Source organism: Thalassophryne amazonica, chromosome 5 (genome assembly GCF_902500255.1).
Source record: "Thalassophryne amazonica chromosome 5, fThaAma1.1, whole genome shotgun sequence".
NCBI classification, from domain to species: domain Eukaryota; kingdom Metazoa; phylum Chordata; class Actinopteri; order Batrachoidiformes; family Batrachoididae; genus Thalassophryne; species Thalassophryne amazonica.
The window spans coordinates 28,589,859-28,614,740 of NC_047107.1; the positions used below are offsets into that span (position 1 = coordinate 28,589,859).

Consider the following 24,882-nt stretch of genomic DNA (forward strand, 5'->3'; position numbering starts at 1 on the left):
ACTATGAAAAATTAATTTTGCAGCTGCAGCTCAGTTATGCAGTTGTGTATTTTACTAGCAACACACTTGGACTTTATTACAGGCCTGCAGGACAAAAGTGTAATGAGTCTACCTCTCAGTTCTGTGTTTTTTAGTGTGAACATACTGTATGAGACAATTTCACAGTGCGTACATCTGCAGAGACAGAGACAACACAGTGTGAGAGAGCTACTCTTCACTTAGTCAATCAGTTTGGAAACATATGGTAACGATTATTCTTTTTCTTTTTTTTCCAAGTACGAAATTGTTGCACAACTGGTAATAAAGAAGCACAGCTTTTCCGGTTAGGATAAAAATCCACTGTTACTGAATCTCAGGGAATGTGCTGCTGGCTTACGCTTGACAGTGGACGTGCCAAACACCTGCTTGCTCTGTAAAACATTATTTATGAAAACAAAAAATTCCAGTGTTTCCTGCCGACACTCTCTATTCTCCCTAAAGTGCTTTAAATGAATATTTTGTTTGTGGAGCTGGAATATGACACTTCCCCTCACCCCCACCCAACACACACACACACACACACACACACACACACACACACACACACACACACACACACACACACACACACACACACACACACACACACACACCATTTATCTGAATGTTATACCGTTATGTGTAGATGATATCTCTGTTTAAGTTTGCAATGGCCATTGAAATATTATATGAACTTTTATTTATGTTCTTGTGCATCAAGAAAGAAGAAACAGCTTTTCCAACAGGATAAAAACATAAATAGCAACTGCACTACAATTATTTTTTTTCCCATCTGGCCTTTTTTAGCCAAAATAACTCACAATATAAAATATATATATATATTTAAATGAAGGTGCAGTGTGACAGCAGAGGAACAGATGACAACAAGGAAACAAAGTGCCATTTATTACAGTTTTACAGGCTCGATGAGCGATGTGTGTCACATCGGTACCGGTGATGGACAAATCTCATGGAGAATTTTTCTGCAGAGACCCACGCTTCCACCTCAACACCCAAAAATGGCAAATATTTTTCGCTCTGAAAGTGTGATAATGATTTTAGTTCATGTTATAATAAAAATATCCTAAGGGCAGTAAAATTTAATTATGTTTAGTTTTTCAGCTTGTTCCACTTGATTACGCAAGTCATTTTTTGCCACTAGACCAAGTTGGAGTGGAATTCCAACTAGCGTGATTGGGGGACACAGTCCTTACCAAATTTTCCCTATAATTAGGCACAATAGCCTTGTGTTTAAATATCACTTGGGCTTGACACGATGATGTCAAAATTAGCATGATGTTAGTTAAAGATGTTAGTATGCTTGATTGCAGCTGGAAGAGAAACAGGTTTACAGTGGGTTAGCTTTTAATGTGAATATCTTCAATAAGATGGATATTGGCACAAAATAACATGTGTGACTTGAATGGACCCCATATTTTCAAGCTCTCAATGACTTTGGGATCCAGATAGTGCAGCAGATAACTGAAAGAATCCTTCACATGGTGATACAAGCACCACATTCAACACAAATACTCCTTAGACATTACTCAAAAACAACAACAACAAAAAAAAAAACTGGCCACTTGAATTTTTAATAGGCGGCCAGGTAGGGGTCAATTGAAGAATTGCACAGGGGTCAAAATTTAAAAATGTGCCAATCATATTGAAAGCTATACCACATTATTGTCTGATCACAAAGATTCCAGAAAGGTATAGTTTGGACTACCTATGACTGAATGTTATGGAGTTATGGGGGAAAAACATTAAGAATGGTGACAAAGGTCAGTTTCAATTTGTACAGGGGTCAAAAGTTAAAGTTGGTCCAATTTTGTTAAAAAGTGGTGGAAATTATTGGGTGAACTAATAAGATTAATAAATATAATAGTTTTGTCTGTTTTGAATGTTTGGTCTGCAAGCTAAAGGTCAAACAATGTCGACGTCCATTGGATTCTATGACATGTGACATATGTTGCCCCGTAATGTGATCACTAAGCATGACACATCATGCAAACTATTCCTTTTAAAAACCTGTTAACTCAACCAATAATTTGCATCACATTTACAATAACTGGAGCAACTTTAACATCTGGCCCCTGTACAAAATGAAACTGACCTTTTTCACTATTCCTGCTGTTTTTACCCCATAACTCCATAACATTCAGTCATAGATAGTCCAAACTATACCTTTTTGGAATAGTTATGTTCAGACAAATAATATGATATAACTTTCAATATGATTGCAACATTTGTAAATTTTGACCCCTGTGTAATTGTTCACTTGACTCCTACCTGGCCACATATTGCAAATTTAAATGGCCAGTCAGTTTTTGTTTTTTAATTATTTATTTTTTATTTATATAATATTTTTTATTTTTTATTTATTTCTTTTTTCAAAAGAGTAATGTTTAAGGAGTATTTGTGCCAACCTTGGTGCTTGTATCACTATTTAAGGATTCCTCTGTAAATATTCTGTTATATGCTGCACTAAGAACCATCTAAGGCACAAGAGCTGTCTCAGGCACTCTATGTGAACTGGAACAGAAACAGCCAATCATCTCTCTGCATCACAAAATTCAAGCTCTGTGTGATACCACAGGTGGCCCCACGAGATTCTGGTTTTGATGACCCACATCCACACTTTGACTTGTGCAACTGAACTGTCCACCTATTATAATTTGTTGTTCATGTTACAATAGTGTATGACAGTGTTTTGTAGTTGTTGCACAGATTAAATTGTACATTTGTGTAGAATATTGTTTGTACCTGAATAAACACGAGTGCTGTATTAGATGTTTGGGTCAGTGCATTTGCAACAAGATGAAAATGACCTTTTTGATAATAAAATTAAGTCAAAAGTTGCACAGATACTCAAAGATCTAAAAAAAAAAAAGCACAATCCTTGTGTGAAATATTCTCATGTTTTTCTCATTTTGAGAAGTCAGGAACTGATCTTTATTGATTTTGTAGGCATTGTGTCTCTGCCACTGTTGACCAAGTGGAGTTGCAACTCAAGAAATTTCTTGTGTCAGCAGGCGTGAGCCATCTCCAAGGAGCCGTTGTTAGCCATCCTGTGTCGAAGGTGGTTGGCGAAGTCCACCTGCGTCTGAGAAAGCACTGTGTTTATGATTGTTTTGGGAATCCAGCCCTGCAGAAACAAACACAAACACAATGGGTCACATCTTACTTAATGCATTTTATTGTGTAAATGTATAGAAGGAAGTTTAGGAACATCGATGTACCTTTAGGTCTATACTGAGCAACCAGGTGAACTTGGTTTTATTTGGGTCTTCGGGACAGGGCTTCATAACTATACACGTTGGCCCATTCAATGCCCTAGGGGCAAAAAAACAAAACAGTAATCAATATCCATCCCAAACACTGCGACTGTGTCAAATTAACTTGCTCCAGTATCAAATAGACAAGTGATCAATATCACTCTGAGATTTCTGACAGTCACCTTGACCACTATTCACTAAGAGACAGCAGTACCAACCACAACATTCAACGACAACAACAACATGCTGCCTTCATCTCATTTATCTCTTAATCAGGTGTCAGTGGCATTTCTTAGAATTATGTTTGAATGAATTGTTTATATACTGAGTGTGTGTGTGTGTGTGTGTGTGTGTGTGTGTGTGTGTGTGTGTGTGTGGTGTGTGTGTGTGTGTGTGTGTGTGTGTGTGTGTGTGTGTGTGTGTGTGTGTGTGTCCCTCTCCTCTGCAAATGGCACCTCAGAATTGAGCCAAACTTGACACATACTCTGTCAAACATGGAGTGACATAGGCTATTGAGCACTTTAGTAGTAGTAGTAATAGTAATAGTAGTTAAGGTGAGGGATGCTTTTGTGCTGCAGAATTTTGCCAAGCTTGACACATATATACTTTGAAATATATATATATATATATATATATATATATATATATATATATATATATATATATATATATATATACACACACACACACACACACACATATTTATAATGCATATATATTTTTTTCAACTTAGTTGTTTCAACTTTAAACTGAGTTCATGCCACAAGACTTCTCTAGTTAAGTTGAAATAACTTTAGTTAAGTTGAAGTAACTTTAAAAATCTACGCAAATTGTTACATCACTTTTTCTCGTTGAGACAGCGGTTAATGTCTTAGATTGTGCCATCTCTACATGTGTTATATTTTGGGCGGGACTTAAACTTAAACTGTGGACCCACCTGATCACGCCCTTCTGTTCAGGCATTTCCGGGTGTTGAGTGGACATCCCAGCCAGGAAGCAGGTGGAGCCACGGCGCTTTGTGCAGCGGACGCTGACGAAGTCCCTCGGTCCCACCACGTTTCCAGGTGTCTCTCCAGATACCTCGTGGGTGACCATTGTGTCCTGTCCGATCTTCTGAAGGATCTGACAAATTGCAGTTTGGGAGCCGTCAGTATTCTACAGTTACACGTGTATACGTACAAACACAGCATGTTTATCCCAATATAATGGTGAATTTTAACACCAGAATCCAACCTGATTCTCACCTTGACCTGTTTGACATTTGGGTTCCAATCCCCCATTTGCTCCATATTTCCCACCAGCTCTTCGTAAATACTGTCAGCATGTTGCTCCAGCATCACTTCTAGCTTGAACACTTTCCCAATGTCAGGCAAAACCTTACTCAAGACTTTGTCACCATTTGCCTAGACAAAGGACGATAACAAGAAGTACGTCTACGCTGCCGAAAGTGTCATACAGTGACATCCACAGAACTTGCTCTATGAAGGATTTCCCTTCTGGCCAGGATTATTCCCTGGCTGTGTGCGGCACTCACAGCTGCAGTTTCAGTGATCCAGCCATCCTGCTCACTGAGAATCCCAATGGCCTTCTGCAGTGCATTCTCCCCTTGCCTTACGTAGGACTTCTCCTCCTCACTGTATCCCTCCTCCTCCTCAATCCGAGAACCTTGAAGGAAAATGTAGACAACAAAAAATGTCTGCCACCTTCCACAATCTTCTTTTTGTTTTTCACGGTAGACAAAACGCTGAACAAACTGATTTAGGCTTACCCAAAAAACAAAAAACAACACAACGTTTTAACTCCTTATGGTATGGTGTTACATCAACTTGTAACAACTCACCGAGGAGGGAGCTTCGTCGGCGGACGTGGTTAATCCAGTTATGAGGATCTGGACCCGCCAGTCTGTTAAGTTCAGTGTGAAGGGCTACAATAGCATTCCTTCTCAGACCTGGCACACAAACCGTCGGCACATCAAGTTATGAGGTCAAGAAGAAAATGCCCAAAAAAAAAAAGAACCACAAAATCTCAAGAAAACATAGTCCTAATGACCAAAGGTGTCTGGGTGTAACTCGGCTGTTGAACATGCCAATGCACCTCTGTCAAGATCAGAACAAATGAACAGTTAGATCCATATGCATTTGCACATCAGCAAAGTTTTAAAGTTTTTCTAAAGGTGCCTAGCACAACAGGTTACTGTTAAAAATGTGACCTCATAGTGAGACTGTGAGTTTTAATGTGAGAATAATTCCATCCACATTGGGGAATGTGTATGAATTAAAGTATTTCTGTGTGATCACCATTCCTTAAAGAGAAGAGAAAGAAAAGTATGCCTTATACAGTCCCTGAGGCCAAGTGTTCCCAGTCCTTATACCTGGATATCATAGCGTGAAGCAGGTAAGACTCTATGGCTCCTCCTGGATGGGATGCAGATAACCTCCCAACCAAGGCTGATACCCATTTATAGCTGGGTGGACTGGGACTGCGCAGTTAAAGTGTCTTGTTTAAGGACACAATCGATCCCAGGTCTACGTATTAGTGTAGAACAGGTAGCTCAGTGGATAAGGAGTTGGCCTGCCAATATTTGGACCTGACCTTGAACCCTGCTCATGCTACCTTTCTGTGTCCTTGGACAAGTCGCTTAATTTGCATTGTCACAGTTCACCCAGTTTCAAATGGGTACTGGCCTTGGCTGGGGAAGTAACCTGTGCCAGATTGGCATCCTTCCAGGGGGAGGGATGCCTTACATCTGTTTCAAGCTATGGAATCCTGAGATCAGTAACAATGGGCCTCAGGACCTGTATAGGACAACCCAGTCTCACAAGTTTTATTCATGCTACCGTCACTAAATGAGTCACATTTTCGTGACTGGGGTATTTTACTATTACTAACGCTACTCCTCCACCTAATGCTAACCATTACCATGACCTAACCCTACCGCTACACCTAAACCCCCCCCCCCCCCCCCCCCCCCCCCCCCAGATCCCCCTGCATCACTTTTTATTTTGTGCTCCCGTCACGGAATGTATTCGAAAAAATTCGTGCTCGGGTTACGAAAATGTGACACTTTTCGTGAAAATATCACAAACCAATAGATTAATGTCTATTTCCTGATGCTGAATTATGGAATGCTGTGACATATGGTAGTTATAGACCAACCACATAATGGTGGTCCAGCATGTATTCTCAGTTACCTTTAGAGACTAAAGGTAACTGTAAAATTGCCAGCTGAGGCTTTTGCTGGTGGCAAATAAAAGATCTAGAGGTTCAAGTGTGGAGTATAATTTGGAATTAAATTAAAATCAGTCCTTAAGAAATGCAAAATGGTAACTCTGCCTAAAACAGGCTTTCTTCAAATCTGAGTAAATGAGAACAGAGAAGACAAGTGAGGAGCCTGAGGGAGTTAAAAGCTTGAGTGGTTATGACTGAAAAGACATACAGCTTCGCCAGTCACAGATTCTCTGTAGAGTGACACAGAGAAAGACACGGTGAGACGGACAACATGAAATCTAGGCTTGAGTTTGCCGGAACACACATGGGAGAATCGCTCCACTCATTCATAATGTTCATCAAATGTGGTTCACTTAATGTGGTTTTCATCTTGTCTGATCTAACTAAATACAAATAGAATCAGGCCCTTCCTAATGTCAAACATTGTGAATGAAAGGATCCTGATCAAAAATCCATCTGGAGCCCTAACTTCAATCAAGAACTGCATTGAAAAAAAAAATGTCCATTTTAGATCATAAAAACAGGGAGACAGCTGAACAGATCTGTCACTCACCTGTCATGTTCCTCATATGCCTGTAGGAGATGGCAGCACATAATTTGAAGGTTGCAGGCAGCATTTTCTGTTCAAAGTGTTTTTGTTGTTTTGAGAGAAAAAAATTTGTGTAAGTTAGTAAGATTTAAAATCAGGTAAGTAATCTTGTTTTAGGTTGATCTGCTACAGCAGAGGTGTCTTTGCTTTCTGTCCTACAAGTGCGAGTGTGACTCTGTATATAAGAGCACTACAAGGCCACAGTGCTATCATCACTTGGATGAACACACACACACACACACACACACACACACACACACACACACACACACACACACACACACACACCACCTCGCTGTCCCAATGGCCATGTCGTCAAGGTTGCCTCGTGGAAGCGATGAGCAAAGCCCATATTCTCGCAAACATTGTGCCAGATAATGGTTCATTGCTGGCACTTACACATCCTCAAAGCTGTGGGTAATATCAGAAAGAACAGCGACCAAAAAAGGATCTCAGAGGGAGAGATCCTGAATACCTCTTTCAGCCTTGCCTGGTTCTTTGCAGCCTTAACTCTCAGTGGAATTTTAAGCCAAAAAAACATAACAAAACAAACTAAAAACAATTACTGCATCTAATGCCGCATCAGCCTTGGGGGACTTTTTTTGGGGGGGGGGGGGGGGATGTGAAACATATTAATGCTGAAGATAATTAAGTACCTTACCCAATGTGCTTGCAGCCTAATGCCTTGTCCTACATGTGCACTTACATATATTATTTCTACATTCATGGTGAAAGTACAAATGGCTGAGGTCAGGTCAGATCAGGTCTGGGAGCATTTGCTGTTTCTGTGCATCAATACATCCACCACACTATAGAACCACCTAGGATCTTGAATGGCAACCACCCAGGCAGAAAACTGATCCAGAGCCGCCTCTCAAAAAAAAGCACCATCTATCTGCAAGGTCAAAATGTGTGCATCCCCTTGGCCTTCTCCAGCCTGTTGGGTCCTCAACACTGAGGCACTGGGTGCCAGATACTGCATAGAGAAGCAGGTCATATAGTCAAAATGTCAGAGCTGACATTCCCTCAGAATGGAAGTTGCACTTTACTCATCATTTCAGTCTCTCTAAGTAACCACTCATTTGACACAAAATAATTCCAGCAGTACCCAAGGATCCCGCAAAGAGACCAATCGCCAAAAACATCTAGTCATTGCCTTAGGTCAGGGGTATTTAACTTCAGTCCTCAAGGGGTGGTGTCCTGCAACTTTTAGATGCGTCACTGCTTCAACACACCTGAGTCAGTTAATGAGATCATGAGCAGCACTCTGGAGAACTTGACTGCATACTGAGGAGGTAATTCAGCCATTTGAGGTAGGTGTGTTGGACCAGGGACACATCTAAATGTTGCAGGACACCACCCCTCAAGGACTGGCGTTGAAGACCCCTGCATTAGGTCACTGGTAAGCATCCAAGTTTCACAGCTATACAGTAAGACAAGAAGGGCTGGGACCCTAAAGACTCAGACCTTCAGTCTCCTGCAAAGATGTTGCCATCATCAAACACCTCTGTCCAGCGACTTTATGACACCATAAGGCCTCCCACAGCATCTCTGAGGACCCAGAGAAATGACTGTGATAAGTGAATGTTGAAATGAATTCTTGCTTGGGTGGGAATGAAATCAACAAGTCAGGCTTTAACAATGGATGAAGGAGTTCTAGTACCTCGGCGCAGCAGGAACGGTGTTGCATTCGTTCTACCGTACTGTTGTGATGAAAAGGGAGCTGAACCAAAAGGTTGATCTTGATCTACTGGTCAATCTTCATTCTTACTCTCACCTGTGGTCATGAGGGTTGGGTCATGACTGAAATAACTAAATTGCAGGTACAAGCAGCTGAAATGGGCTTCCTTGGGAGGGTGGCTGGTGTCTCCCTTAGAGATAAGGTGAGAAGCTCGGCCACCCATGAAGGGCTTGAAGTAGAGTCACTGCTCCTTTGCATTGAAAGGAGCCACCTGAGGTGGTTCGGGCATCTGGTAAGGATGCCCCCTGAGCGCCCCCTTAGGGAAGTGTTCCAGGTACGTCCAGCAGTCCGAGGAAGACCCAGGACTAGGTGGAGAGATTATAGGCCCTCACTGGCATGGTAACGCCTCAGGATCCCCCAGTCAAAGGTGGCTAATATGGCCTGGGAAAGGGAAGTCTGGTGTCCCCTGCTGGAGCTGTTGCCTTTACGACCTGCTCATGGATAAGCGTTTGAAGATGAGTGAGATGAGTGAGTCAGTCCTGGATGACATTCTTGTAGCTAGCAGGAATCAGACTCAAACATCAGTCCTGTTCATAGATCTCCTGCCTGAGGGGTTTTAGACAAATCACAGAAAACCTGCACTAATGAAAGGTTTCCCATTTAACTTTTATTTTAGGGAGAAAAACCATATTGAACATTACCACACAAAGCCAATTTGGAAAATGAAGACAACACTGAAAAGGAACAAGAAACAAACAAAAAATGGAGAATGTGTACAAGGCATTTGTCAATCTCTTCCATGGTGTCTGTGCTTTACCGTTTAACCTATCACATGGTACATTTTTTTCTATCCCCATATTTATATTTATGTATTTTATATGCTGCCCAGTCTCATGTTTTTTTTCATGCTCCCGTCACATCATTTTTTACTAACTCACTATTACTTTAACTCACTATTACTAACCTACTCCTCCCCCCAACCCTAACCATAACCACCCTGACCCCCCCCCCCCCCCCCCCTCTTCACTTTTCATTTTGTGCAGCCATCACGGAATGAATTAGAATAAATTTGTGGTGCCGTGACAAAAATGAGGCGCTTTTCGTGACAATATCACGAACCAATAGATTCATGTATATTTTGTGCTGCTGAATCACGACTTGCTGTGAGACCAGGTTGTTTATATGACATATGAACTACAGAATCTCCTGTTTCATTTCATCATGATTGTCACTGTCATGTCAACCACATGCTTCATTTCTACTTAAAACTGCACTCCAGTCATCATCTATCTCAGCAACAGATCTCTGAAGATTTTGTACAATAATCATTTCTACATAAATTCAGCATTATTTCATAATAAAAGACGGGGACCGATCAGATCGCCACAGCAGCACGTCTGAGTCTGACGTGCTGCTGCCCATGAAGTTACCCGTGGCGATGGCCTTGGATCAAAACTAAAATTCAGACCTTCATTGTCTTCAGGGACTCGGCTATCAGAAGTGTACCTACCTGTATGTGATGAAGATGTTGAACGTTACGACGACATTCATGTCTCTGGGTCCTTTGTAGCTGAGACCAGGAAACACTGGGGAAGAGTTTATGGAGTCATCAAGGTGCTGGACAGAGGTGTTTGGTGAAGATGACATATTTTCTGAAGAAAGAAGGTCCACGTTTTTAGGCTCCTGGTGCCTCCTGTCTTACTGTCACTTGGATGCTAACCAGTGACTAAGTAGAAGTCTTTCATCCAACTTTTCTTTGTAGGATCCTTGAGTAGTGCTGGAATGGCTTTGTGTCAAATAAGTGGTTAATTAAGGGATACTCAGATGAGAAGTATTACTTGCAGAGTGAAAGAACATCAGCTACAATATTTTGTCCATGTGGTGCATTTCTCTGTGGTTGGTCTACATTCACCAGCCACTTTATTAGGTGCAAGCCTAGATTTGATCTGTTTTGGTGAAAGAATATCCTTCTCTGCTCTGCTACACTATGAAGCTAAGAGTGGTGATGCAAAATGCAAAACTTGCACTATGCACAATTTATCCAATCACAGCCATAGAAGCCTATAACTTCTTCTGGGTTGTCTGGGTGTCTTTCCTCACCCTTCTTCTTCTTGCACACTCATTTTTTGAGAACTGTCTCCTCCATGCAGATTTACCAGAGAGTGTCATACTGTTTGTATTTCTTCATAACTGATGTCAATAAAATCCAAGACATATTCAGTGGGAGTCTTACCATCAGAGAGCCTTGTCCACAACGACCACAAAAGACTCCAAGCTGTCAGTGATGTTAAAGGGGACAGTACACAGTATTAAGAACAGGGGTAAACTTTTGATCAGAGTCATTTGGGTAGTTTCTGTTGTCATTGTGAATTAAAAAGAGTAAACACAGTTGTTTGACAATAAATGGCTTCACTCAACCACTAACCATGAGAAGGAAAAAAGAGGTTTTTGTGTTATCATTCATATTATCTGAAAAATGGCAAAAAAAATAAAAATAAATAACATTCTGCCAGGGTATGTAAATATTTGAGCACAACTGTAAGTCCCATCATCCATTTCCCCTTTCAGTCTGTTGCTCACACGCTCCTATGATGCTGTTTCCACCATTGCATCTAGCCATTCTTCTACATCTGGATCTGGAACCTTGGATGTTTCCCAGTGTCTCAAGATGATCTTTAAACTTTAAAGATTATCTTGAGACACTGGGAAAGTCATAATAACTGAAAAAATAGACTTTGACAAATTTATCACTTGGGACCTTTCCCCTAACAAACATACATGGACTCAAATTCTAGAGCCATACTATTCGTTCAGAATGTCCAACACTTCAGCCCAAAATAGTCCAATTTGAGGCCCTTCACAAATACAGCGAAGAAAGGTTCTGAGTGTTATCTGACATTTCCAGCATAAATTATCAGGGATTCTATGTAACCTTACTGGTGTATGATAATATTTATGAAGTATTTAGTGAATTCCCCTTTTACTTCCCTTAACATACTTGCAACATTCTGCTAGTCAACCATCTCTGTTGTTCAATTTCTTCTCCAAAATCCTTCTCCCAGAGTCTTTTCATATTAGTACCATCAGTGCTCATAAAACATCTGGTAATTTTATAAAACTGTGAGGCTGTGTGACACTCCTGTGGCAGACTCAAATTCCTAAGACCGCTATTAAAAGCAATTTTATAGCTGGAAACCACACAATTTCTTATCTGTAAATATCTCCAAAACTGGTCTTTGCCCTTAAGGCCATAATGTTCAGACAGATCTTCATATGACATTAAAACACCCTCTTTGTAAAGATCCCCAGTTGTGTGTATGCCACTTCAATGCCATCGCCTGCAGTATACCACTGACCTTCCTGTACAAATGGCAGGGGTTGTGCATTTATTCAGCTATTTAACTGGTTTTGATAAGCTTGGCAACTGTGTGATGCTGTATTTTTTCAAAATAGCTTTTATGAAGGTTAGATTTGTACAAGGTGAAATCCAGGAGTCTGACTTTGAGCCTTCATTTCCACCCAGTTTATTCAAAACTCCTTCAGTACAAATAAATGAAAAGTGAAGTTTGACTTTTTCCTGAAAATAGCTCTAAAAGTGACTCTGAATAAAACATCACAGTAATGTCAGTGTATAGGCAGGACACACAAATGGAGAGACAGGTTTTTTCTGGCTTCAAGGTAAAAATCCAGTCAGTGCTTTTGTTATTTTGCTCCACCATATTTTATATTTTGGTGTGTGCACACTTTATATTTCTAGTGTCTTCATGACTGTGTGAAAATACCCATCTATGGAAAGTTTAGTTGGTAACTAGCAGCAAAATTTATTTATTTATTTGGGGGGGGGGGGGGGGTCTGCAAAATGACATGGAGCAAAGATATTTAGATAAGATACAAGACTGTTATTGGTCATTCTCTGTGTTCTCTACTTGAGCACCATTATTTTCATATACATACAGGTCCATACATATTTGCACAGTACCACGTAATTTTGCCTCTGTATACCACCAAAATGGATTTGAAATGAAACAACACATGATTGTAGTGCTGTATTTCAGCTTTAATTCCTGGGTTTTAACAAAAAAAAAATTGCATGAACCATCCAGGAATTACCGCCCATTTTATTCACACTCATTTCATTCTCAGTGTTCATATACAGTATATACATATCCAATCCAATTAAGGGTCACGGGGGAGCTGGAGCCTATCCCAGCAGTCATAGGGCGTACACCCTGGACAGGACGGCAGTCTACTGTAGGGCCACATATAGACAGGCAAACACATCCTCATCTGCATGCACACCTATGGTCAATTTAAAGCTTCCAATTCATCTAACCTGCATGTCTTTGGACATATCATATGGATATGGATATAACCATATCATCCTCTTTTATAAATCTGTCTGGTGTTGGCAGTTCTGAAATACTGAGTAACAGTTCTTTCAAGAAGGATACCACCAAGACACACCCGACATCTCTGAAGGACCTCTATGCTTCTGTGACTGAGTGGACAAACTGTGCATTATGCAACTTTTATGCCTTGCATCACCAGTTGTACAGCTTCATGATGTAGTGGTACAAATATGAGTATTCTTCAACTCAGTTCAATTCAACAACTTTATTGATCCCTAAATGGCAATTCATCTGCAGTTCACCAGCACAATCACACAATCGCTCACAGCGTGTGTCAGAAACAGCACTCCAGATTAAAACAACAAAGGTCAGTAAGGTCATGAGTAATTAAAAAATAAATAGACAATAATAAGAACAATTGTAACATGATTGATGATGAAATGTCATTTAAAATGACTGCTGTCTGCATTCAGCAGCTTGATAGCAGAAGGCAAAAAAGATTTGGAGTATCTGTTCGTTCTTCCCAACGGTACATAACAGTGGCCTGAAGGCATCACCGTGAACTGACCGGACAGCACATGATCAGGTTGGCTGAGAATACACTTAGCTTTCTTTTTCACTTGATTCTCCCAAAACGAACGCAAGTCTCTTTGCTTGACCCCAGTTATTTTAGAGCAAAACTGACAATGCCATTCAGGCGGTTTTTGTCCTAAATAGACAATCCGTTGAACCAACAAATGCAGGAGAATGTTAACAGACTTTCAATAAATGAGCAGTAAAAGTTACTTAAAATCCTCTAACACTGAAAGAGCTCAACTTCCTCATCAAATGGATTCTCTGTTGTCTACGTTTGACAGTAGACTCAGTGTTGATGTCGAACTTAAGTTCAAAAGCTTTTTGAAAGCTTGAGTTGAGAGTCAAACACTGTTCCAAGGTATTTATAAGACTCATCCCTCTGGACCTCTACACCATGTATGACACTAGCTTTGTGTCCCGAGAAGCTGATCAGGGAGATTAAAAATAACAGCCTCTCAATCAAAATGTGAGTCTGTATCTTATTAAAAGCTGACAAAAAATTAGCAAATAAAAGTCTTGGATTAGATTGTGGTTTAACCAGGTGCTTGTACACAGTGTCCATTATGAAAGTTTTCGCATCCTCCACACCTTTCTTTGGCTGGTAAGCAAACTGCAAAGGATTCAATTTACCATTTACAAAAGACACAATAATATTTTCCAGAATTTTCTCAAAGCTTTTCATTACTAGTGATGTCAGTGCCACCTGTCTGAATTCCTTAAGCTCTTTGGAGTTTTTAGATTTAGGAATAAGAATGATGGTGGATGTTTTCCACAATGTGGGGATCTGGCCCAGGTCAGCATTCATATGGAAACATTTAGTGAATACTCCTGTAAGCTGGTCAGCACAGTGGTGCAAAGTTTGCCCACAGATGACATCTGGACCAGCAGCTATCCTTGTGTTCGCTCTCTTGAATAAGGTTGTGACACATTCCTGAGATATAATTTCATCAAGAGGATCAAGAGACTTTTTACAAAGGGATATTCTCTCATAGAAATCTGAATTTTCAAATCTGGAGAAGAAAGAGTTAAAAGTGTTTGGCAGGTCAGAATTTTCAACTCCAGGTGCACTATTGGTTGTTCTGGTCTCATTAGCCTGTTGGTTCATGGAGGCCATATTCTTAATCCCTTGCCAGGCAGCCCTGAGGTCTCCACTGTAATATTTTTCTTCCATTTTCTCTTTATACTTTAGTTTGGCCTTTCTTATGTCATTTCTGACTTCTCTAGAAACAGCCTTTTTGATAATGATATAAATGATAATATTGTAGCTATAGCTTAAACAGAAGCTATAGTTTGCCTGAAGGCACATAAGAGACTCCAGCATAATTTTTGTGTTTTCTTGCATTAATATTTTCCTCTGTTCCACCCCACCATGAAGCTGTGTAAATTGTAGTGCTTCACCAGTCACAGTTATGATACAGTGTATATGACAATGAATATAATATACCGTAACATAATATGTAATATACAGCTTCATCACAATGGCATATAAACATCAACTTCAGTTCAGCTGGATGTTGGATGTTTTCTATAACAGCCTGTCTCATTGTGATTTTCATGTTTTGAAGACCTTACATCATTCAATCAAAATCCTGATTATCTAACACCAACATTGGTTTAGCAAGTTGCACACCAAACAGTGTCATTAGCAGATGACCACAGGAGTGGGAAGTTGGGCAGGTCATCAGATGATTTTACAGGAATGTGCCTAAAAAAATAGCAAAGGATGAATAAATCCCAGTGAAAGACTGGAGTCACCTTAACCTGCAACCTTGCCTCCGTCTGGTTGGATGGCTGGAATTATCCATGGTCTCTGTGGCCTTCTCCAGGGTGAAGTCTATCATTTAAAGTGGGAACATACAGGCCTTGAGCTATCAGGCCATTACTCAACCACAGTGGGCAGAGTCCTTCTCTGAAACTGTAAAAATGCTGTTCTTGTGTGCAGGTTATTCTCACCCATATTGGCAAAATGGGGCCAGTTTTTCCTCTTTGAAAAGCAAGATTTATTCAACCTCATTTCTTCACATTTTTATTCACGATGTTGCACACATTAAGCAGGAAAAAGCAACATTTAACATCATTCACACTGTTACTTTCAGTAAAGGTTTCTCTTTTTTTATGTATTTGATCATTTCATCTTTTTCTGCAACAGAGCGATACATTTTAAAGAGGTCATGTGGTGCAAAATCAAGTTCATCAACTCTTTACAATTAAATATGGTTGAGATTTTAGGTTAAACATTCTGAAAGAAAGTTTCTTTGATGTGCATGTAGACAACCAGCAAATCAGGTTTTAGACCTGAAACAATACTTTGTGTCACATGATGGTTTTGTTTTGCCACTTCTGATTCTACTTGTCTTCTTCTACTCGTGCTTTTCCATCAGTGTTTTTGTTCTCTTTGTTTCTTATGGGTTCTATATAATAGGTTTTACTTCCTGTTCATCAGCACTCGGGTTTCCTGTTCACAGGCACTCTCATTTCTTAACACAGAGTCGCACACTATATAAACACAGTCCTTCACTACAGTGCCAGACTGTCAAGCATCCATGCCTGCTTTCTCGCATTGTTTCTCCATGTTTGTCTTCCTGTTGCTGACTTACATTGCCACTTTGTGTTCCATTTGATGACTGTATTCTGATCCTCTGCCTGTTCATCTGGTTAACCTAATTGCTATTTCCCCACATGGACACCATTGCCTCAGATTCTCATCCTATTGTGGTTTGACTTTCTGCCAGTGTTCTTGGTTTATCCACCAGCCTGTTCCCACATGGACATTACTGCTGAATGGACTGCCACTACTCTACTAAATAAAGTCCACTAAAAAAGACTGAGAACATCTACCGTCACTGTGGGTCACCAGTCCAACACAGGTTACTTCCCCAGCCATGTCAGGTACTCATTTACAGCTGAGTTGCCTGAGAAAATGCAGATTAAAGACCTAATAAGATTCCAAATAAAGAGTGCTAAATTGCATGGGCAATCCAAACTCCTGTGCATTGAGATAGAGACAGTTTGAGAGTGATTAATTAAAATCAACTGTGCAGTTGATAATTGGTGGTAACATGACATAGACAGCAGCATATAAATGAGGATTTTGAGCATGTTAATTGGCGTAAGAGCAAAATTAAATTAGCCACTTGCCGTTATGCACCTTTTGCTATGTTCTGCACAAACTCTGCCACATAACTGAGCATGTTCACGCTGACAATTTAAATAAATAAATAAATACAAGCAAATAAATAAATACAAGCAATCTTCTCTTTTAGACATTTAATTACTCTTCCATCCACTGAATTTAAGCAAACTGGGTAACAATTATGCTGTGTTACACCACTTTGCACAGTTATCTGTGCCTGTTGCGTGCACAGCTCAGTCGATGTGGGACGATGCATTGCCATCTTATCAATGACTGCAATTGTTATGAGCTTTACCAAAATGTACTCTGGTCTACCTATTATGCATGGACACTTATTCTTATAAACACAAAGTAAACTCTTCAAATATGCCTGATACTTACAATGAATGATTTTTGTTTTATTCTGTGTATGAAGAGGCAGTGGTCTGTGCTGTTGGAACAAGTCTGTCAAGTGCAACAACTTAATGACAAGGTTTCAAACGTGCAAAACACAGGTTATAAGCGCCCGCTTTTTTTTTTTTTTTTTTTTGACCTTGATAAATCATGTGGTGTGGGCAAACCTCACCAACAGTGCATCCTGAAAGTATTTATAAGTGCTTCACTTTTCCACATTTTGTTATGTTACAGCCTCATGGCGTAAAATGGTTTTTCCCCAAAAACTTTACTCACAACACCCCATAATGGCAACATGAAAAAAAATTTGTTTTTAATTTTTGCAAATGCATTTAAAATAAACTAAGCACGCACATGTATGTAAGTATTCACACCCTTTGCTCTATACTTTGTTGATGCACCTTTGGCAGCATTTACAGTCTCCAGTTTTCTTGGATATGATGCCACAAGCTCGGTTCCCCTAGTATTTGGGCAGTTTTTCCCATTCCTCTTTCACAATTTTTGCTGTTTTTACCCTGTGTAATTCTTCATTAACCCCTACTTCGCGTCCTATTGAAAAATCAAGTGGATTGTCTGCTTTTTCAAAAGAGTGTCAAAGAAGCATTTGTGCCGAATTTGGTGCTTGTACCACCATTTGAAAGATTGTTTCAGTAATCTGCTGCACTATCACACCAGTCTGTGGTCAAGAGCGCTCTGGAGCAGGTTTTCATCCAGGATGTCTCTGTACATTGCATTGTGGTGCATTCATCTTTCCCTCAATCCTGACTTATCTCCCAGTTCCTGCCACTGAAAAATATCCCCACAGCATGATGCTGCCACCACCATGCTTCACTGTAGTGATGGTGCCTGGTCCTTGTTCCAAACATGACACCTGGCATTCACACCAGAGAGTTCAATCTTAGGGCCCCTTCACACATAACACATTTTAAGATGATCAGCACACAAAGAAGGAATTGCATGTCAATTGTGAAATATCGGAGCTGCCTCCAACGCCTCGTACACGTCGCTACTGCCTCCAACGCCTCGTACACCTGTTGCTACAACTATTTACGCACACCAGTGGCTGAAAGAGAGTGTGTCCTCTGAGAGCCCATTCGATCCCTCAGCAGGTGATCTGAATGTCACGTCATCCACGTGAGCTCTGTTCCACATGATGCGGTGTCTGTCCTGCAGCGCGCCATCCACAAGACATGCGTGTCGGGCCGGACACGCCGGGTTCAGCAGATGTGGACATGATAAGAGCACCCTGCTTCTCATTCATGTTATTTTATGACTGTACATCTGTGACCATGGGTCATCTACAGAGGAATGGACGGCTCATACTTGTATTATTCACTTGATAAGAGGGATTCAATAAAATGCGGTGGTTTTTTGATGGTGTGTGTGTGTGTGTTTGTTTTTTTTAAATACGTCCACCTCCTTGTTGATTTCAGGCATTGTTCCACACCTTTTACAGGCCAGTGATGTTGGTGCAGTGGTAAAGTTTCTGGCTGGCAATCAGAGCTTTTGTAATTGCAGGTTTGAATCCCATAAGTAGCATGTATTTTTTTTTCACAGCAGCTGTGCAATGTGGTTACATGCTCCAGCTGCTTGCATTGTGCCTGTGCATGACAGTCATGTGCACGAAACCGTCGTAGCAGGATCGTTCACACTTGTCTGTCGACTCGATGTTTTTGTGGTTCGCTCATACGAGCTGTGCCACCGTGATTCACCCTGATTTGTACTATGTGTGAAGGGGCCCTAATTCTCATCAGACCACAGAATTCAGTTTCTCATGGTCTGGGAGTCCATCAGGCGCCTTTTGGCAAACTCCAGGCGGGTTGCCATGTGCCTTTTGCTAAGGAGTGGCTTCCTTCTGGCCACTCTACCATACAGGCCTGATTGGTGGATTGCTGCAGAGATGGTTGTTCTTCTGGAAGGTTCTCCTCTCTCCACCTGGTGGATCAGAACTTCTTTCATTTACAAATGATGGAAGACACTGTGCTCACTGGGACCTTCAAAGCAATAAAACGGTGATTCTTAGACTACGGGCATTTATGTCCTTTGATCATATTGTATGAAAAACAGAAAAAAGGGGAAATTTCACACTTTTATAGTTATCTTTACAATGAATGAATGTGTTAAGAAATTTGGCCTTGTAATGTCATTTCCACCACACCATTGCCTTACAATATAAAGCGCCTTGGGGAAACTGTTTGTTGTGATTTGGCGCTATATACATGTGCTCTGATGTCACTGTTTATCTCCATAGAAACTACCCAAACAATCTTTCATACAAACTGTTCAGGGACATTACAGTGTTGTGGTGGAAATTACAGCAATAGTGTGGGACAACTCCATTTTGTTTAAAAAAAAATCACAACAGTTGTATGACATTGAATACCCCAATTATGTTTTGATTATTTTACTGATATTTTATTCAGAGTTATTTTAAAACATTAGAAAAATTATGGGGTATTGTGAGTAGAATTTCGCTGGAAAAATGAATTTACTCATTTTGAAATAAGGCTGTAACATAAAATGTGGAAAAAATTGTAGTGCTGTGAATACTTTCCAGATGCACTGCAGATTATAATGCACTTTTTCTTTTGCTTGCAAGTACTACGGTGTATGCAAACATTTTACCAAATGCAAAACTTTAGAAAATCACATCCTAAATTTCTTGTCCAAGTTACATGAGCAGGTTTCCAATCCACGGCTAGGCAATTGGCAGAACAGCTCCTTATCCACTGAGCTGCCTCCTCTATGACGTATGTAACAGAAGTCCATGTGTCAGAGATCACACTAACTATTTAGAAATTGCCTTTTTGTATGTATTTTTTATACACAGTGCTTCCATTGTCAGCACCCATACCTAATTAGACAGACTAAATTTAAGGGTTGTTGTTAATACAAATAATCATTGTTGCAGTTACTTTAGGATATATGAGCATTTCCGAGTCATTTGTCTTGGACATCATATTTATCAATCACTAAGAAATATAAACATATGGCAAATTAACTACTGTATAGTAAATTATTTAGAAAGTGCCAAATCATAAGTCACACAAAAGCAAGGTCTGGATCTTGCCCGCCCCATGAGAAAGTGCATTGATGACAGTGGTAAGGAAAAACTCCCTCAAATCAGCAATTTTTAATAAGGAGAAACCTTTCATGCCCACTCCAAACCAGATGTATCACCAACCTGTCCACAAAAATCTAGGTAATAAATGAGGGAAGCCACAATACACCAATTACAACTCTGAAAAGGATAAAGACTTCTGTGGCTGTAATTGGAGAAACGATGTATCATGCATCTTTGACCAAGTACGTACTTACAGCCTCTGAAAATACAGTGGATGCGTATAAAAATTACTAATTCCTAAATGGTTCATGCAATATTTTCATTAGTAAAAGTCCCTTCGGCTGCTCCCTTGTTTGCACTTGGGGTCGCCACAGCAAATCCAAGGTGGATCTGCTTGTTGAATTGGCACAAGTTTTACGCCGGATGCCCTTCCTGACGCAACTCCACATTACATGGAGAAATGTGGCAGGGGTGGGATTTGAACCTGGAACCTTCTGAACTGAAACCAAGCGCATTAACCACTTGGCATGCAATATTTTCATTAAGCTCCTTGAATTAAAGCTGAAAGTCCACACACTAAGTCTGCTGGGTAATTCTGATAGAAATGATGCTGAAATGTTAATCAAGCAGTGAAGGGTGGAGTCTACAGTGTGGAATAAAGAGACAGTCATACTTTGGAATAGTCAAACTATAGCACAGAGTTTATTAGGCGTTCAGTGACACAGTGGGTTTGGCTTTCACATGCACTCAGCACTTTGATGTACATCACATTATAAAGGAAAAAAAACCCAAAAGCATCCCCTCATACTCCCCACATCATCAGTTTTCAGTTCACATCCAACAGACTGCTCCAGTCTTGTGTACTTGTGTTGATTTGTTCCCCAGTGAGACAAACAGCGCATGACAGTCAGAGAATAAAGAAAATGCTGATGTCTGTGTGGGCGACGTCTGGGAGATCACGCTAACAAGGAGGCACTTCGTTATGAATGTGATGGTTTTTTTTTCCCATATCAAGAGTATGCAAAGAAAAAAAACTGGCTTGGGTGGGATTAGGAAGCATGTTTAAATGACTGTCTGGACCCACTGTTGCTCGTTCTAACAGGAAAATAGTGCACTGTTAGACACGGAGCGCGAACTCTCCGTCCCCTTTAATCGGCTGTGCTGCTGCAAAAAAGGCCACTTCTACGCAGGACTCTCATCTCTTCTGCTCCTCCTCCAGCACGATTCGACACCACCAATTCAAAAATAAACATTCCGATAAGATACCCTGCATCCACAAAGAATGTTTGGAAGAAGGAAGACCCTTTAGATTTGTGAGGTGTTCGTAAGAGAAGTGGAAAAGCCTGTTTTAGGCTAGGCAGCAATATCTTTGAAACATAAAAGGAAAAGTTGGACCTAATGGGAGGAAACCAGCCACGTGTGAGCTTCAATGTCATCATGTGCCATAATGAGCCGAGGTAAAAGACATCTGGTGAAGAAGAGACAACATCACGTTTATTTTGTGCAACATGGAAATCAGCTGAGTGCATGTGTTCCTCTCCACTCCACGGGGATTGTGCAGGGAAAAAAAAAAGATTTCTATACAGCATATTAATTTGATTTTTTTTTTTTTAAAGTCCACAATCTCAAATATAAAGTGACACTGTAAACTGAAGGAGTCGTCATCAGTGGAATGAGGTATGATGCAGAAGCATAAGGACATAGCTCTCCATACTTACACATATCCATGCAATAAAAAGACAATTCTCGGCATCTGTGACTATGTGCTTTAAGCAGTACGATACGTTGCAGGCTCACATTTAGAGAATGTGTAGAAAAATGGATCCTGCCTTTTTGATCCTGTGTGGTTTCAAATGTCAGCGCTGAAAACAAAACTTCCCAAAAGAAAGAAAGAAAAAGATTAAGGTGACACAGACCTGAACTGTAATCTTTGGCCTGAGTGGGTGGGAGGTATTGTAAATTATGTGTTGAGGTGATGTGTTCAGGAGTGTATCTGAGGTATGGGAAAAGGGAGCATTTGGGTTGTACAGACGGTGACACTTAAGAGGTGAAAAGTGCAGGAGATGAGAAGATGCAAGCCAAAAAGAAATGGAAAAATAACTTCCTTTTGTGGGAATAGCAATTCACTAAGATCGCAATCTTCTGTTCCCTGTGGTGGTCTTTATTATGCAGTGGATCCCCTGAATATTAGCTTGTTTTTTATCCTTTTCCGTTTCAACGTCAGTGGCTCTGTTGTGTAGTCCAACAATCCTGAGGGTAAGTAAGTAAGGTATGTCTGAATATTTCGAACTGTCTCTGCAGCTCAGACGACTTCTCACAGCCCGGTCACCCCCCCACCCCCTTCTCTCTCCCGGGCTGACCATTAGGCTGTCACCGGCTGCTGCTTAGGCCCATCTGTGAACCAGTCAGCAGAGGGAAAACCCTCGGAGCTCATTCCCTTTGTGTGTGGCTCCCACACTGCCACTGTGCCACTAGGGGGCAGAGTTGGACATGGAGTCCACAGAGTTTACACTGGAAGACTGCACACGGCTGTGGGAAATAGACACCTCTGGGTGCTACAGCAGAGTGAAAACACACAGATACAATGGTGTGAGATGCTGGGAATTCATTAGCACTACATTTGCTAGTGCTTGCTCACTTACATGCCTCCTGAAGATCCTGTCCAGCAGGCTGCGTCGAGGCGGTTCTGGTGGCTGATTCCAGTCCAGATCAGGAGGTCTCGTCCCTTGAGGCCCAAACACATTCAGATCTCTGAAACACTCAGTTTCTATCATCTGTGGAGAGATGTGGAGTGATATTCAGTGTTCTTTCATCAGACTAACAAATGGTCACATTTTAAGGCTCTATTGCGCACAGGCTAAAATGCGGCATGCAAATCCAGTTGGGGAGCGTTCAAGAGCCTTATTGCTATCTTATGGGGTGCAGAAACTGAGTGGGCACAGTGAGCAAAATGGTTGCATTCATCTGGTTATTTATGGAGGTTCTGTGGGGTCATAAACAAACTAAGTGGAGTGTCACCTGTCAAACTGGTGCACAAGGCGCATAGTGTTGTGGTATTGAATGGACACAAGGCATAGAAAGGTTTCTTTTCATGAAAAGGATCTGCACCGTTAGGGCAAGCGGGAATCAGATGGCAAGAAAAGAAGGTGGTGGAAGTTCCCGTGACAGCTCACCTAACAACAATGTGAATATTGCATCCTTTAACTCCTGTTTCTCTGCTCTGAAGAGTGCCAGATGGACTTTGAGATGGATCTCAACCATGCAGATGAATGAAACACATATGCTACTTTAAGTTAAGAACTATTACCCTACTGTCGGATTAGCTACAAGCGACAGGGGCAAAGCGACAAACTGTCATTCATTTTCAGAGTGGGCACTTACAGCGACAACAGACAACGGATGCTATGCCGCCACACAGGCAGGGCCAAAATAGACAAAAATAAATAAATAAATTTTATGCAAATGTTGAGTGACACAGCTGCCAATCTGATAAAAAAAAGTTAGTGTGACGTTAGCTGGTTGCTTGCTCGAACAACATAATCTAAGATGAAGGAATATGCTCCTGTATTTGTATATAAATCTAATATATTTGACATTTTTTTCTGACATACACTCAAAAATATCTAAAAATAAAAATAAAACGTTATTTCACAAAGTAATACAGTATCAATTATGTTGTCATACACTACACAATGATGTGACACAAATGCTTGTCATAGAAGGACTGTACAGAAACACATGCTGTGATGCAATGTGTCTAGAGTATCTGTCAGCTGCACCCGACCCTGTTCCTGGAGGGCCCCTACCCTGCATGTTTCCTAACTCGTCCCGTTCCACTCCCAGGCAATTAACACTCTAAGGTGTGCTCAGCCAATCAAGAGCTGGAAGATACCACTTTTTAATTTTTAATCGCTGCCCAGCTCTATTACACTCAACAAAAATATAAACGCAACACTTTTGGTTTTGCTCCCATTTTGTATGAGATGAACTCAAAGATCTAAAACTTTTTCCACATACACAATATCACCATTTCCCTCAAATATTGTTCACAAACCAGTCTAAATCTGTGATAATGAGCAGTTCTCCTTTGCTGAGATAATCCATCCCACCTCACAGGTGTGCCATATCAAGATGCTGATTAGACACCATGATTAGTGCACAGGTGTGCCTTAGACTGCCCACAATAAAAGGCCACTCTGAAAGGTGCAGTTTTGTTTTACTGGGGGGGGGATACCAGTCAGTATCTGGTGTGACCACCATTTGCCTCATGCAGTGCAACACATCTCCTTCGCATAGAGTTGATCAGGTTGTCAATTGTGGCCTGTGGAATGCTGGTCCACTCCTCTTCAATGGCTGTGCAAAGTTGCTGGATATTGGCAGGAACTGGTACACGCTGTCGTATACGCCGGTCCAGAGCATCCCAAACATGCTCAATGGGTGACATGTCCGGTGAGTATGCCGGCCATGCAAGAACTGGGACATTTTCAGCTTCCAAGAATTGTGTACAGATCCTTGCAACATGGGGCCGTGCATTATCCTGCTGCAACATGAGGTGATGTTCTTGGATGTATGGCAC

The 24,882-nt window shown here is 40.8% G+C and overlaps 2 protein-coding genes across 2 annotated transcripts in view; both read right to left on the reverse strand.

The window, feature by feature from the left end:
- Positions 1 to 2,511: 2,511 nt before the first annotated feature.
- On the reverse strand, positions 2,512 to 18,700 carry star (steroidogenic acute regulatory protein). The gene is made up of 8 exons (XM_034169879.1): positions 18,690 to 18,700; positions 7,075 to 7,260; positions 5,134 to 5,241; positions 4,828 to 4,958; positions 4,538 to 4,696; positions 4,231 to 4,415; positions 3,258 to 3,351; positions 2,512 to 3,163 (listed from the first exon to the last, which is right to left on the reverse strand). Exons 2-8 carry the CDS (start codon positions 7,136 to 7,138, stop codon positions 3,044 to 3,046), a joined length of 861 nt encoding a protein of 286 aa, XP_034025770.1. The 5' UTR covers positions 7,139 to 7,260; positions 18,690 to 18,700; the 3' UTR covers positions 2,512 to 3,043.
- Positions 18,701 to 20,979: 2,279 nt separating this feature from the next.
- Positions 20,980 to 24,882, reverse strand: part of grk5l (G protein-coupled receptor kinase 5 like) — a 158,258-nt gene continuing 154,355 nt past the window's right edge. The window contains exons 15-16 of the mRNA XM_034169880.1: positions 22,949 to 23,080; positions 20,980 to 22,861 (exon numbers count right to left, since the gene is read on the reverse strand). Coding sequence (XP_034025771.1) covers positions 22,778 to 22,861; positions 22,949 to 23,080 — 216 coding nt within the window. The 3' untranslated portion in view covers positions 20,980 to 22,777. The remainder of the gene's footprint in view (positions 22,862 to 22,948; positions 23,081 to 24,882) is intronic.